Consider the following 12,809-nt stretch of genomic DNA (forward strand, 5'->3'; position numbering starts at 1 on the left):
TCACCGTGTAATGACACAGGGGATCTTCTTTCCTTTCCGTCACAGTCTTCATAATCTCATTGTGTTTTTCTTCCAAATATAGGGTTACATCAAACCCCTTCTCCATTGGGTTCCCCTGAAGGCAGAGAACATCTCTAACCTTCAATTTTAGGTGCCCCATTAGGATGTTCCTCCCGAAGGTTTCTCTCCCCCAAGGCTCCATCTCTTTTCCCCGCCAAGAAAAGCGCACCGTGTTGGCCAGTCCAATCCCCGGAACCGACGGTCCAGATGTACTTTGCGCCATCTCCTCACGGACGATGGCGCACCCGTCCCACCACCTCAAACTTATAAACAGGAATCAAATCAAAAAAGAAAATCCAAAAAGGTGGAGCAAACTAAAGGTGTTGACTCTCCACATCTATCAAGAGCACTGGGCCAGACACTCTTAAATAGAACCTGGATCAGCTCAGGTGAAACACATTCCCACTAACGAGATGGACAAGCTAGCACAGGTGTAACACAAACTGGCTAACGAGGTGACACCAATCAGTGCTAATGAGCTACACGTGCTAAAGTCCAACCTCAAAACATAAATGGAAAAACCAAAGCCTGGAACACCTTCCCCCTAAAGACAACAAATATATCCTATATGTTTTTGGACAAGCTTGCTCACCACCAACAGAAACAATTTCCATTTCACATTATAATCAACTACAATGCTTCACCTTCACCAATAAAAACAAAAAACACCTATTCCTAAATAATAATAAGCAATCGTATTAATTTGTTTCTCATTTTTCTTTGTATAGAATTCTAAAACTCACTAGCTTCTAGAACTCTCGTCCCCTTGGAACGAGCCCAAACAAAACTCAAATCAAATTGTATGTCATATGCGCCGAATACAACAGTGAAATGCTTCCTTACGAGCCCCTAACCAACAGTGCAGTTTCAATATGGAAAAAAAAGAAGAGACAAAACTCCAAATAAATTGTGATCATGGTAAATCAATAACCAATATGCAGGAAGTTTGGGATACATTGAAAACCTAACATGTGCTATATACACAAACATCTGCCACAATAATCACATTACTTGTATTTTTTTAAAGAAGCTCCTGATAAACTGCACAAGCACCAAAAACGCTGTTGTTTTGACAAGTAGCAATAAATCACTGATATTGATTGGGGGGGAAATTAGGTTGTACGTGCTGTTGAAACTGACACAACAAAACAAAACATAGAAATGGGAGATATATTTTACCTCACTGGTTAGAGGACAACCTACAGAAGACAGTCAGCTGCAGTTGGAGTGATGCATTTAAATTTAGGGGTCGCTAAACAAGGGAATGCAACACTTATTTGTCATCACTCATCGATATCATGCTAAAATCATTTGGGCGAGAGGAGGGAGATTATGTTGCACGTCCTGTTAAAACTAACAGCTCAAAAACCACACAAAATCTGTGAGGAATGTGTACATCCCTGGTTAAAGGACAATTTGTAGAAAACAGCTAGCTACATTTTGATTCAAGTGGGTCACCAACGTGGTAAGTGTAACACAACTCCTAATTGTCCCTAGAATGTCTAAGCAAACAGCTGGAGGGCTTTCTCCTATAGAGCTCCATTTTTATGGAATAGTCTGCCTACTCATGTGAGACGCAGACTCGGTCTCAACCTTTAAGTTTTTACTGAAGACGCATCTCTTCAGTAGGTCCTATGATTGAGTGTAGTCTGGCCCAGGAGTGTGAAGGTGAACGGAAAGGCTCTGGAGCAACGAACCGCCCTTGCTGTCTCTGCCTGGCCGGTTCCCCTCTCTCCACTGGGATTCTCTGCCTCTAACCCTATTACCGGGGCTGAGTCACTGGCTTACAGGTGCTATTTCATGCCGTCCCTAGGAGGGGTGCGTCACTTGAGTGGGTTGAGTCACTGACGTGATCTTCCTGTCTGGGTTGGCGCCCCCCCTTGGATTGTGCCGTGGTGGAGATCTTTGTGGGCTTTCCTCGGCCTTGTCTCAGGATGGTAAATTGGTGGTTGAAGATATCCCTCTAGTGGTGTGGGGCTGTGCTTTGGCAAAGTGGTTGGGGTTATGTTCTGCCTGTTTGGCCCTGTCCGGGGGTAAAATCGGATGGGGCCACAGTGTCTCCCGACCCCTCCTGTCTCAGCCTCCATCATTTATGCTGCAGTAGTTTGTGTCTGGGGGCTAGGGTCAGTTTGTTATATCTGGAGTACTTCTCCTGTCTTATCCGGTGTCCCGTGTGAATTTAAGTATGCTGTCTCTAATTCTCGCTTTCTCTCTCTCTGAGGACCTGAGCCCTAGGACCATGCCTCAGGACTACCTGGCATGATGACTCCTTGCTGTCCCCAGTCCACCTGGCCGTGCAGCTTCTCCAGTTTCAACTGTTCTGCCGGTGGCTATTGAACCCTGACCTATTCACCGGACGTCCTACCTGTCCCAGACCTGCTGTTTTCAACTTTCTAAAGACAGCAGGAGCGATAGAGATACTCTTAATGATCGGCGATCCTGATGTGCTGACCTGTTGCACCCTCGACAACTACTGTGATTATTATTATTTGACCATGCTGGTCATTTCTGAACATTTGAACATCTTGGCCATGTTCTGTCATGATCTCCACCCGGCACAGCCAGAAGAGGACTGGCCACCACTCTTAGCCTGGTTCCTCTCTAGGTCTCTTCCTAGGTTTGGGCTTTTCTAGGGAGTTTTTCCTAGCCACTGTGCTTCTACACCTCCATTGCTTGCTGTTTGGGGTTTTAGGCTGGGTTTCTGTACAGTACTTTGGGATATCAGCTGATGTAAGAAGGGCAAAATAAATACATTTGATATGATCTCTTATTTGGTTTGTCAATTTTTGTTAAAACACATAAATAGTCCTCTTCCATTTCAGAGCTGGATTTTTCGCTTGGATTTCCCCCGAGGCTAATATCCATATCATGTTGAAATCAATTTATAAGGGGGCAAACGTTTAGGCTTCTACATTGTGACATCTTTTAAATACTCCTACTACAATGTTAAAACATTCTACATTGTGACATCAATTCATTGAAATCATGAAACAACTCCTTAATTTATGTATTTTCTAATATTTGATCAGAGATACTTTATCAGATTATCTCTGGTCACAGCTATGAGATTTCTCTCCTGTGTGTGTTCTCCGGTGTTGAGTCAGATTGCCAGATGCAGCAAATCGCTTCCCACATTGACCACAGCTATAAGGTTTCTCTCCTGTGTGTGTTCTCTGGTGCACTGTCAGCTTTCCAGATTGACCAAAACTCTTCCCACATTGATCACATCTATAAGGTTTCTCTCCTGTGTGTATTCTCTGGTGCACTGTCAGCTCTCCAGATTGACCAAAACTCTTCCCACATTGATCACAGCTACACGGTTTCTCTCCTGTGTGTATTCTCTGGTGCACTGTCAGACGGTTAGATGTAGCAAAACTCTTCCCACATTGATCACAGCTATAAGGTTTCTCTCCTGTGTGTATTCTCTGGTGCACTGTCAGATGGGTAGATGTAGCAAAACTCTTCCCACATTGATCACAGCTATAAGGTTTCTCTCCTGTCTGTATTCTCTGGTGCATTGTCAGACGGTTAGATGTAGCAAAACTCTTCCCACATTGATCACAGCTATAAGGTTTCTCTCCTGTGTGCATTCTCTGGTGCACTGTCAGCTCTCCAGATTGACCAAAACTCTTCCCACATTGATCACATCTATAAGGTGTATCTCCTGTGTGTATTCTCTGGTGTACTGTCAGACAGCTAGATGAAGTAAAACTCTTTCCACATTGACCACAGCTATAAGATTTCTCTCCTGTGTGTGTTTTCTGATGAATTTTAATGCCTGATGAGGTGAATCTCTTCCCACAGTCAGAGCAGCAGTGAGTTCTCTTCCCTGTGGATCTCTGCAGGTGTTTCTTGAGGTGTTTTGATCTGGAGAGACACTTCTCTGCCTCTACAGCATCATGAGGTTGTTGAGGCTCCCCAGAGGATCCACGATAGTCCCCACTCTCTCCTGTGTGAACAACAAAGTTAGATGATTAAAGGCCCACAACAGCAGAAAACCACCGTAAAAGAAAGGTGAGGCCAACAGAGTAGCCATGATGTTGTACAACAATTGACATCTGTAATGAATGTTAAAATTATTTGACAATTGTCTTAAAATGAGCAAGAATAGTCATATTTTGCCTTGTTTTCACATTAATAGTAACATTGATGATTGTAGACTAGAAATACGTTATTCATGTTGTTGAAACTCTAAGCAGTGTGCCAGACAACTTTTGGCCTCCAATATAGGCCCCTTTCTGTGTTTAATAAAATTGTGGCACAAGGGCGATGCACAAACAATTTGATTGCGGAAACACCTCCCTGCTAATGAGGAAACCGCTAGTTATGGATGTAGTATATCTGTCTGGAGCAAAAATTGTGAGCAAAGATTTTAGTTTTTCACAATGTATTCTGAATGTGAATGGGGAAAACTCAGGGGAGGAACCTCCATTTCCAGAATGCTTATGAGTACATTTCACACTACTTTGGATTATAATTGTAAGGCTCATTTGAATGTCCTGCTTAATATAATGTTTGCTACAGTATTGAGAATTGTGTAATTATTGAAGAACCGTGTTAGACAGTGTACATTTGGGTGATGCTAATAATAAAGGTAAGAGTTGTTTTGTATTTCATCTTTATTTAACCAGGTAGGCCAGTCGAGAACAAGTTCTCATATTCAACTGCGACTTGGCCAAGATAAAGCAATGCAGTGAGACAAAAACAGTTACATTCACTTGGGATAAACAAAGGTACGGTCAATAACACAATAGAAAGTCTATATACAGTGTGTGCAAATGGAGTAAGGAGGTAAGTCAATAAATAGGCCATAGCAGTGAAGTAATTACAAATTAACACTGGAGTAATGGATGTGCAGATGATGATGTGCAAGTAGAAATACTGGTGTGCAAAAGAGCAAAAAAAGTCAATAAAAACAAAGGGATGAGGTAGGCAGTTGGATGGGCAATTTACAGATGGGCTGTGTACAGCTGCAGCGATCGGTAAACTGCTCAGATAGCTGATGCTTAAAGTTAGTGAGTGAGAGTCTCCAGCTTCAGTGATTTTTGCAATTCGTTCCAGTCATTGGCAGCAGAGAACTGGAAGGAAAGGCGGCCAAAGTAGGTTTTGGCTTTGGGGATGACCAATGAGATATACTTCCTGGAGCACGTGCTATGGGTGGGTGTTGCTATGGTGACCAGTGAGCTAAGTTAAGGCGGCCTAGCAAAGACTTATAGATGACTTGGAGCCAGTGGGTTTGGAGACGAATATGTAGCGAGGGCCAGCCGACGAGAGCATACAGGTCGCAGTGGTGGGAGATGGATTGGAGATGTTTAACATGAGTCTGGAAGGAGAGTCTAACCAGACACTTAGGTATGTATAATAGTTGTCCACATATTCTAAGTCAGAACCGTCCAGAGTAGTGATGCAGGACGCGTGGGTACGGACAGCGATCGGTTGAAGAGCATACATTTAGTTTAACTAGCGTTTAAGAGCAGTTGGGAGGCCACGGAAGGAGTATTGTATGGCATTGAAGCTCGTTTGGAGGTTTGTTAACAGTGCCCAAAGAAGGGGCACATGTATACAGAATGGTGTCACCTGCGTAAAGCTGGATCAAGGAATCACCCGCAGCAAGAGCAACATTGTTGGTATATACGGAGAAAAGAGTTTGCCAGAGATTTGAACCCTGTGGTACCCCCATAGAGACTGCCAGAGGTCCGGACAACAGGCCCTCCGATTTGACGCACTGAACTCTGTCTGAGAAGTAGTTGGTGAACCAGGAGAGTCAGTCATTTGAGAAACCAAGGCTGGTAAGTCTGCCGATAAGAATAGTGATTGACAAGAGTTGAAAGCCTTGGCCAGGTTGATGAAGATGGCTGCACAGTATTGTCTCTTATCGATGGCGGTTATGATATCGTTTAGGACCTTGAGCGTGGCTGAGGTGCACCCGTGACCAGCGCGGAAACCGGATTGCACAGCGGAGAAGGTATGGTGGGATACAAAATTGTCAGTGATCTGTTTGTTAACTTGGCTTTCGAATGGCAGGGCAAGATGGATATAGGTCTGAAACAGTTTGGGTCTAGAGTGTCACCCCCTTTGAAGAGGGGGATGACCGCAGAAGTGTTCCAATATTTAGGAATTTCTGATGATAGAGAGGTTGATCAGACTAGTAATAGGGGTTGCTACAATGGCAGCAGATAATTTGAGAAAGAGAGGGTCCAGATTGTTTAGCCTAGCTGATTTGTACGGGTCCAGGTTTTGCAACTCTTTCAGAATATCAGCTATCTGGATTTGGGTGAAAGAGAAGCTGGGGAGGTTTGGACAAGTAGCTGCAGGGGGTGGGGAGCTGTTGTCCGGGGTTGGGGTAGCCAGGAGGAAAGCATGGCCAGCCGTAGAGAAATGCTTCTTGAAATTCTCGATTATCGTGGATTTATCGGTGATGACAGTGTTTCCTAGCCTCAGTGCACTGGGCAGCTGAGATGAGGTGCTCTATTCTCCATGGACTTTACAGTGTCGCAAAACTTTTTAGAGTTAGAGCTACAGGATGCAAATATCTGTTTGAAAAAGATAGCTTTTGCTTTCCTAACTGACTGTGTGTATTGGTTCCTGACCTCTCTGAAAAGTTGCTCAAGGCTAGCTTCGGGGCTGGGCCACTCTGTAGCAGTGTAATGGTCCAGAGTTTACGGCAGGAATATGGTGATGTAGTGGAGAAAAACAGTCCGATATGCTCATGGATGATATCGCGCTGTGTAGACTGACAAGCTAAAAGCGGCTGGTGTCTGAGATAAAAAAGATAAAGGCCGCTAGCAGTGGCTAACAATGACTAAACAGCTAGTAGCTAATTAGCTGGTTAGCTTCTGATGGAGTTTCTAGGTATACGGTCTAAAAAATAGCAGATCTGTATCACATTGGGTGAGGCAGGCTGCCGGAAGGTATATTTAATTTAAAAATGGAAAAAGAGATTTAGTATATATTGCAATATATTACAAAGACTAAAAAAAACATAACATTTCCAACAAACACGTCTTACTGCTATGCCATCTTGGATTACAAAATGACTCAGTTAAAAACCATTGGATTTAGCAAACTCAAATGATTTAGTATTTCTGTTCCCATGAAAACTGTTTTCCAAGCGCACCATAAGGAGCCACTAAATGATACATAGCTCGAGTGCATTTCAGAATACAAAAAAACTATCCAACAGCAAGATCCAGTATTTAAGTTTAAGTTCATCATATGACAAGCGTAACGTTATGTCTATAACTACTGTTCCCCGAAGGAGATAGATTAGGTACAACATACTATTAAATTCACACCTCGGAGGACCTGAGCCCTGGAAGACCCCATGATGGCCTGTCCCCAGTCCATCAGGTGATGAGTTTCAACTGTTCTGCCTTATTAAACTTAAGGAATACATCAGAGCCTCATGCTAGGTTTCTTCAGGTTTTGGCCTTTCTAGGGAGTTTTTCCTAGCCAGGAAGGCTGGGGTAGCACTTTGAGCCAAACAGGTGATTTGTACCAGTATTTAAGTTTAAGTTTCCGTTATGTCTCCTTCAGGGAACACTAATTATAGTGTTAGGTTGTAATTTTTCAGAGTAAATAACTCACGGACACTAGAGAAGTTTAACCAAGTTTAAATATTCCCAAAGGGTCGTTCCAGCCGTAGTTCAGACAAAAACATGTTCTCACCATCACAAGTATATATACCCCACTTTGGACACTCCTCCTTCTCTCCAATCCTTACACCTTCTGGTTCGACAGGAAAAGGGTAACAGGATACTAAACTCTTACAACTCCCTTCAGGGGATCTGACCTGACCTCCTGACCTCAAAACCCCTCCTCCGCCTAATCCATGTCCATCCGCTTCCCTTATAGCAATCATGTGATCTCCCATCCACCCAGCACATTCCACAGCCACTCTGTCTTTCTACAGAGCTCACTCCTTTATATACTCTGCGTCTGATCGATCATGTCTTTAAAATCTCAATGTTCAAAGTTTAGAATCCAATAATAGTCATACAGTTACACTCCCTTTCAGTCACTCAACTATGGTAAAACATACTATGGGAAAATACAATCATTCCCCATGCCGACCCAGACGGATACTAAATGAAACGGCCCTTGGCAGACCACGCAGACCTGAGCCCGCAAGATGCGCCACTCCAACTGGAAAAAGTTGCCGACTGCTGCTGTAGTCTATTACTGAACACTTCAGGAGCAGAACGGCAGAATTTACAAATTCCAGCAGCGGAGGGGTTCTCCTGGTTAAGTTGGGGCGGCAGCGTAGCCTAGTGGTTAGAGCGTTGGACTAGTAACCAAAAGGTTGCAGATTGGATCCCCAAGCTGACAAGGTACAAATCTGTCATTCTGCCCCTGAACATGGCAGTTAACTCACTGTTCCTAAGCCGTCATTGAAAATAAGAATGTGTTCTTAACTGACTTGCAGAGTAAAAAAAAGGTTATGTCGATGACCGGCTCCCTCCTGGTCAGGTTATGTCGATGACCGGCTCCATCTAGTCATTTGTGTCTTATTTATTTAATCAAACAGCGTGCTTAAAGCATCATTTCGTTCAGTACATATAGATTTTATAAAAACACATGGGGTGATTGGTAGAAATTACAGATGACTCTTGGTTAACCAAGAAGTATTTTAGTTGGGGACAACACTAGAACATGATTTTGGGGCTCCCGAGTGGCGCAGCGGACACTGCATCTCAGGGCTTGAGGTGTCACTACAGACACCCTGGATCAAATCGAGGCTGTATCACAACCGACTGTGATTGGGAGTCCCATAGGGTGGCGCACAATTGGCCCAGCGTCGTCCGGGGTAGGCAGTCATTGTAAATAAGATTTTGTTCTGAACTGACTTGCCTAGTCCTAGCCAGGACAGCGGAGTCAATCACCACCTTCCGGAGACACCTGAAACCCCACCTCTTTAAGGAATACCTAGGATAGGATAAAGTAATCCTTCTCACCCCCCCTTCCCCCCTTAAAATATTTAGATGCACTATTGTAAAGTGGTTGTTCCACTGGATGTCATAAGGTGAATGCACCAATTTGTAAGTCGCTCTGGATAAGAGCGTCTGCTAATGACTTAAATGTAATGTAAATGTAGTTAAATAAAGGTTACATTTAAATAAATGTAAATAAGTGTGTTTCATGACAAACCATTTTTTACAAATCCGTCAAGGCACCAACTTTAAGGAGAGTTTAAAACAAAGGTTTCAAACAAATTCATGAATGTAATTTAATCTAGGTATATCTTGCCTTTAAGGGAATGGCATGAAAAAAATGGCTGAATATTATACAATGACTTATCAACAGCTCTAATAATTTTCCCCCACAGGAAATCTTCACTGGCAATTATAGAATATACTACAATATATAGCCTCAATCTGTTAATCATTTTGACATCATGGATGGCCAGTCTTTGTATTCATAGTGTAGTGAATTCAGGAGGTAGCGCTGAGCTGAACTCAAACCTGGGTCCAGTGACTGTCAAATCAACACCTTATAACTGTTACGCCAAGATTTCGGGAGGTCGCTGGGTTGTTGCTCCAATAGCTGCTTTCTCTATGAATGTGAGAGTGGTTACACTTCTCCTTCCCCCTTCCTCAGCTGTTTACCAAACCAAGCTTCTGGGCAGCCATTTTGTTGTTGTTTAAGAAGCCCACACAACCAGGCAATCTGCAGTTGTTACATTGTTTCTAAACATTCAAGTAAAAAAAAAGCTTATTTAGAGATCTGATGAGGTGCAACAGTTGAACTAAGCTATGTTATATTGTTCAAGAATCAATGGCTAGAAATAAATAATTAAGGTCACAATATGGATGTAGCAATTGCAAATTTTCACTTTTAACACCAAACATCAGTTCAACAACTGCTGAGTTTGTACCTCTGTTTTTAAGACAGTACTTACTCATGTTAATCAGGGAACGGTTTCTCAAAACCATTTTATAGCTAAATTCAGCGTTGGAACGGTCGGACGCCTTAAGATGCGTTTGGGAAACCGGGCTCAGATATCCAGTTTCCTCCTCCTTTTTCGATGTAACAGTCATCTCCCCCTCTTCCTCTTTCAATCCATAAACTCCATCCTCCTCTCTTTTTACTGTAACATCCTTCTCCTCTTTCACTCTGAACGCGTCTTTTTCTTCTTTCACAGTAATGGCCTCACCGTCTACTTCTTGTTTTACTGTGATACCCACCTCTTCTTTAGTAGGTGGAGTGTAGCTTAGTGACCGCATGGTCGGGATATTAGCTAGCTAGGCTAATGTTAACTTATCCAGCCCGCTAGCTGAATAAAAACAACAACACCGTAAATATGAAATTAAACCGGATAACTAACTAGACGACAGAAGTGGGTTTAAAACAGTGTCTAATACACACGAACGCGTCTAAAGAGCTTTATTGGTTCGCCTATTTTGTCTAGCAAGCTACGGAGGTGTCTGACTAACTGTTGCTGCTGCTGAAAGAAGAGTTCCGTCCACTAGATTATACGTCACATAAGCAGCATTGCCTTAAAGTCGCATATCGTCATATTCTGACGAGAGGGTAACGCTCAGTCAATATATTTTTTCTGTGATTTCATTTTTTGTCAACCATTCCATCGCATCGTAGTTAATGTGGAGACAAACGATTATGCATTTTTTTAATCATAAAGTTAATTCACAAATCACAAATACCGGAGCATGTGAGTTCAAATTGACTTTTTACTACTTCATAATAAAAGCCGAGCCGGACAACTGCCTTCCAGCACACACGTTTTATACATTTGTCATTCTTACGTCACACTCACAGTAACTCCTCTTATTGGCTCATCACCTCTGGCATTTAGCCACCGTCATCATATTGCCTTCATATTAGGACATGGAACCTGTAGTCTCAAATAAATAGTTTCATGCATGTAGGACCATAGCAACAGACCATGGCACTCAACAGGAATAACCATGTCTAATGGTGTCCAATGACCTAGAGCACAGAGAGCACTAGTTTTGCTGGCTCCTTCTGAAATAAATAATTGCCACATATGTACAGAAAAAGTCCCAATACTATGTTATTGCTTATTGTACAGTGGATGATTAAAATCCCTCTATGCCCATGGATGTGTAGCTAGCTATCTAGACAATCTGTGTATGGACCCAAACGTTTGGTATACATATTAGTTCAGAACCGAGCTATGAACCTCAGCTATCATAGCCAGTTGTATCAACTTCAAAACAGCCTGAATGACATTTATGAAGCCTATGGATTGCGTAGAATATAATTTCATGTTGTGCCAAGGATGCAAGTCGTATATACATGTAGTTATTACCATGCATGAGAGCCCCACATTGTAGCCTGCACATTTAATATATTCACTGATAATGTACTCTACATTGGCAAATACATGTGCATAGGAGCAGGGAAGGCAGCTAAATATTCTCTCAGTTCATCACAATTACATAATAGTGTCTCGAGTCGGCCCAAATGTTATCTTAAAAGCCGGTGAGCGAAGATGGGACTGGGGGTTGGCATCCTCTCACATCGAAACATACCTGCAGACGGAGAGAGCATGTTTAAGCCTTGTGTTTTTATTCTAACATTGTTAGTCATCAATCAGGAGGTGAAATGCAAAACTGACCTTGGATCATTAACTCTGGGACTACTGCATCTATCTGTATTTCAATGTAAGGCATCTCTTTAATAATAATTCCTGTTGACCTGACCAAGTGACCTCTCACATTTGATCATGCTGTGCCCTCTATGTAGCCAGTTCAGATGCAGGAGGGTTTGACCTAAACAGCTGATATAACCTAGAGGATGTAGGGAGAAGGGGAGAGAACCTCACAGGACTTCATTATAGTCATATTACACCACACTGAATATTATGTTACTATTATCTCCGTCCTTACTTCTAGGGACAGGAACAACACAAAAGTACCAGCCCTATCCAGAATAGCCTCCTCTCTCACTGACAGTTGGGGCAGCTATCCTTTCCCCCTCCCCCATGGCTGTTAGCTAGCTACCTACAAATGCATTTAGAGTTCGTTTTTTACAGTGATAAATATATAGATAGCTAAAATTAAGTTAGGTAGCTGGTGATATTTAATTAATAATAATATAATAATATATGCCATTTAGCAGACGCTTTTATCCAAAGCGACTTACAGTCATGTGTGCATTAGATAGCCATCTGTCACGCTCGTCGTAAAGAGGAGACCAAAGCGCAGCGTGATTAGAATACATACTTTTTAATGAAGACGAAGAACACTTAACAAAAACAACAAACCGAATGTGCCGCTATATAACACTAGTACAGACACATGCAACTAGATATAGATAATAACCCACGAAATACCCAAAGAAGATGGCTGCCTAAATATGGTTCCCAATCAGAGACAACGATAAACAGCTGCCTCTAATTGAGAACCAATCTAGGCAACCATAGACATACATAAACACCTAGATAGTACACAACCCCATAAACCTACAAAACCCCTAGATAGTACAAAAACACATACATCACCCATGTCACACCCTGACCTCATCAAAACAATAAAGAAAACAAAGAATACAGGGCGTGACAGTACCCCCCAAAGATGTGGACTCCCGGCCGCACACCTAAACATATATATTGGAGGGTGTTGGTGGGCATGACTCCGAGGTGGCGGTTCTGGCCCGGGACGTGGACCCCGCTCCACTTCACCCATACTTAATGTCTCTGGAGCGGGAACCCTCACGGCCGACCACGGACTAGAGGACGCCACTGGACTGATGTTCGAGTCTGGAGT

The 12,809-nt window shown here is 42.8% G+C and overlaps 1 protein-coding gene across 1 annotated transcript; it reads right to left on the reverse strand.

Annotated features, from left to right (window-relative positions):
- Positions 1-2,704: 2,704 nt before the first annotated feature.
- LOC123993171 (zinc finger protein 664-like) lies at positions 2,705-10,515 on the reverse strand. The gene is made up of 2 exons (XM_046295031.1): positions 9,959-10,515; positions 2,705-4,009 (listed from the first exon to the last, which is right to left on the reverse strand). The coding sequence occupies exons 1-2, from the start codon at positions 10,281-10,283 to the stop codon at positions 3,105-3,107; spliced, it is 1,230 nt and encodes a 409-aa protein (XP_046150987.1). The 5' UTR covers positions 10,284-10,515; the 3' UTR covers positions 2,705-3,104.
- Between the last annotated feature and the right edge of the window lie 2,294 nt (positions 10,516-12,809).

Source organism: Oncorhynchus gorbuscha, linkage group LG02 (genome assembly GCF_021184085.1).
Source record: "Oncorhynchus gorbuscha isolate QuinsamMale2020 ecotype Even-year linkage group LG02, OgorEven_v1.0, whole genome shotgun sequence".
NCBI classification, from domain to species: Eukaryota; Metazoa; Chordata; class Actinopteri; order Salmoniformes; family Salmonidae; genus Oncorhynchus; species Oncorhynchus gorbuscha.

Bases quoted from the DNA above. Each gene is read 5' to 3' on its own strand.
- LOC123993171 (XM_046295031.1), bottom strand. From the start codon at position 10,283: ATGCGGTCACTAAGCTACACTCCACCTACTAAAGAAGAGGTGGGTATC. The intron at 4,010-9,958 runs GTAAGTACTGTC...TTGTTCACACAG, and splicing joins CCGTTCCCTGATTAACATGA to GAGAGAGTGGGGACTATCGT.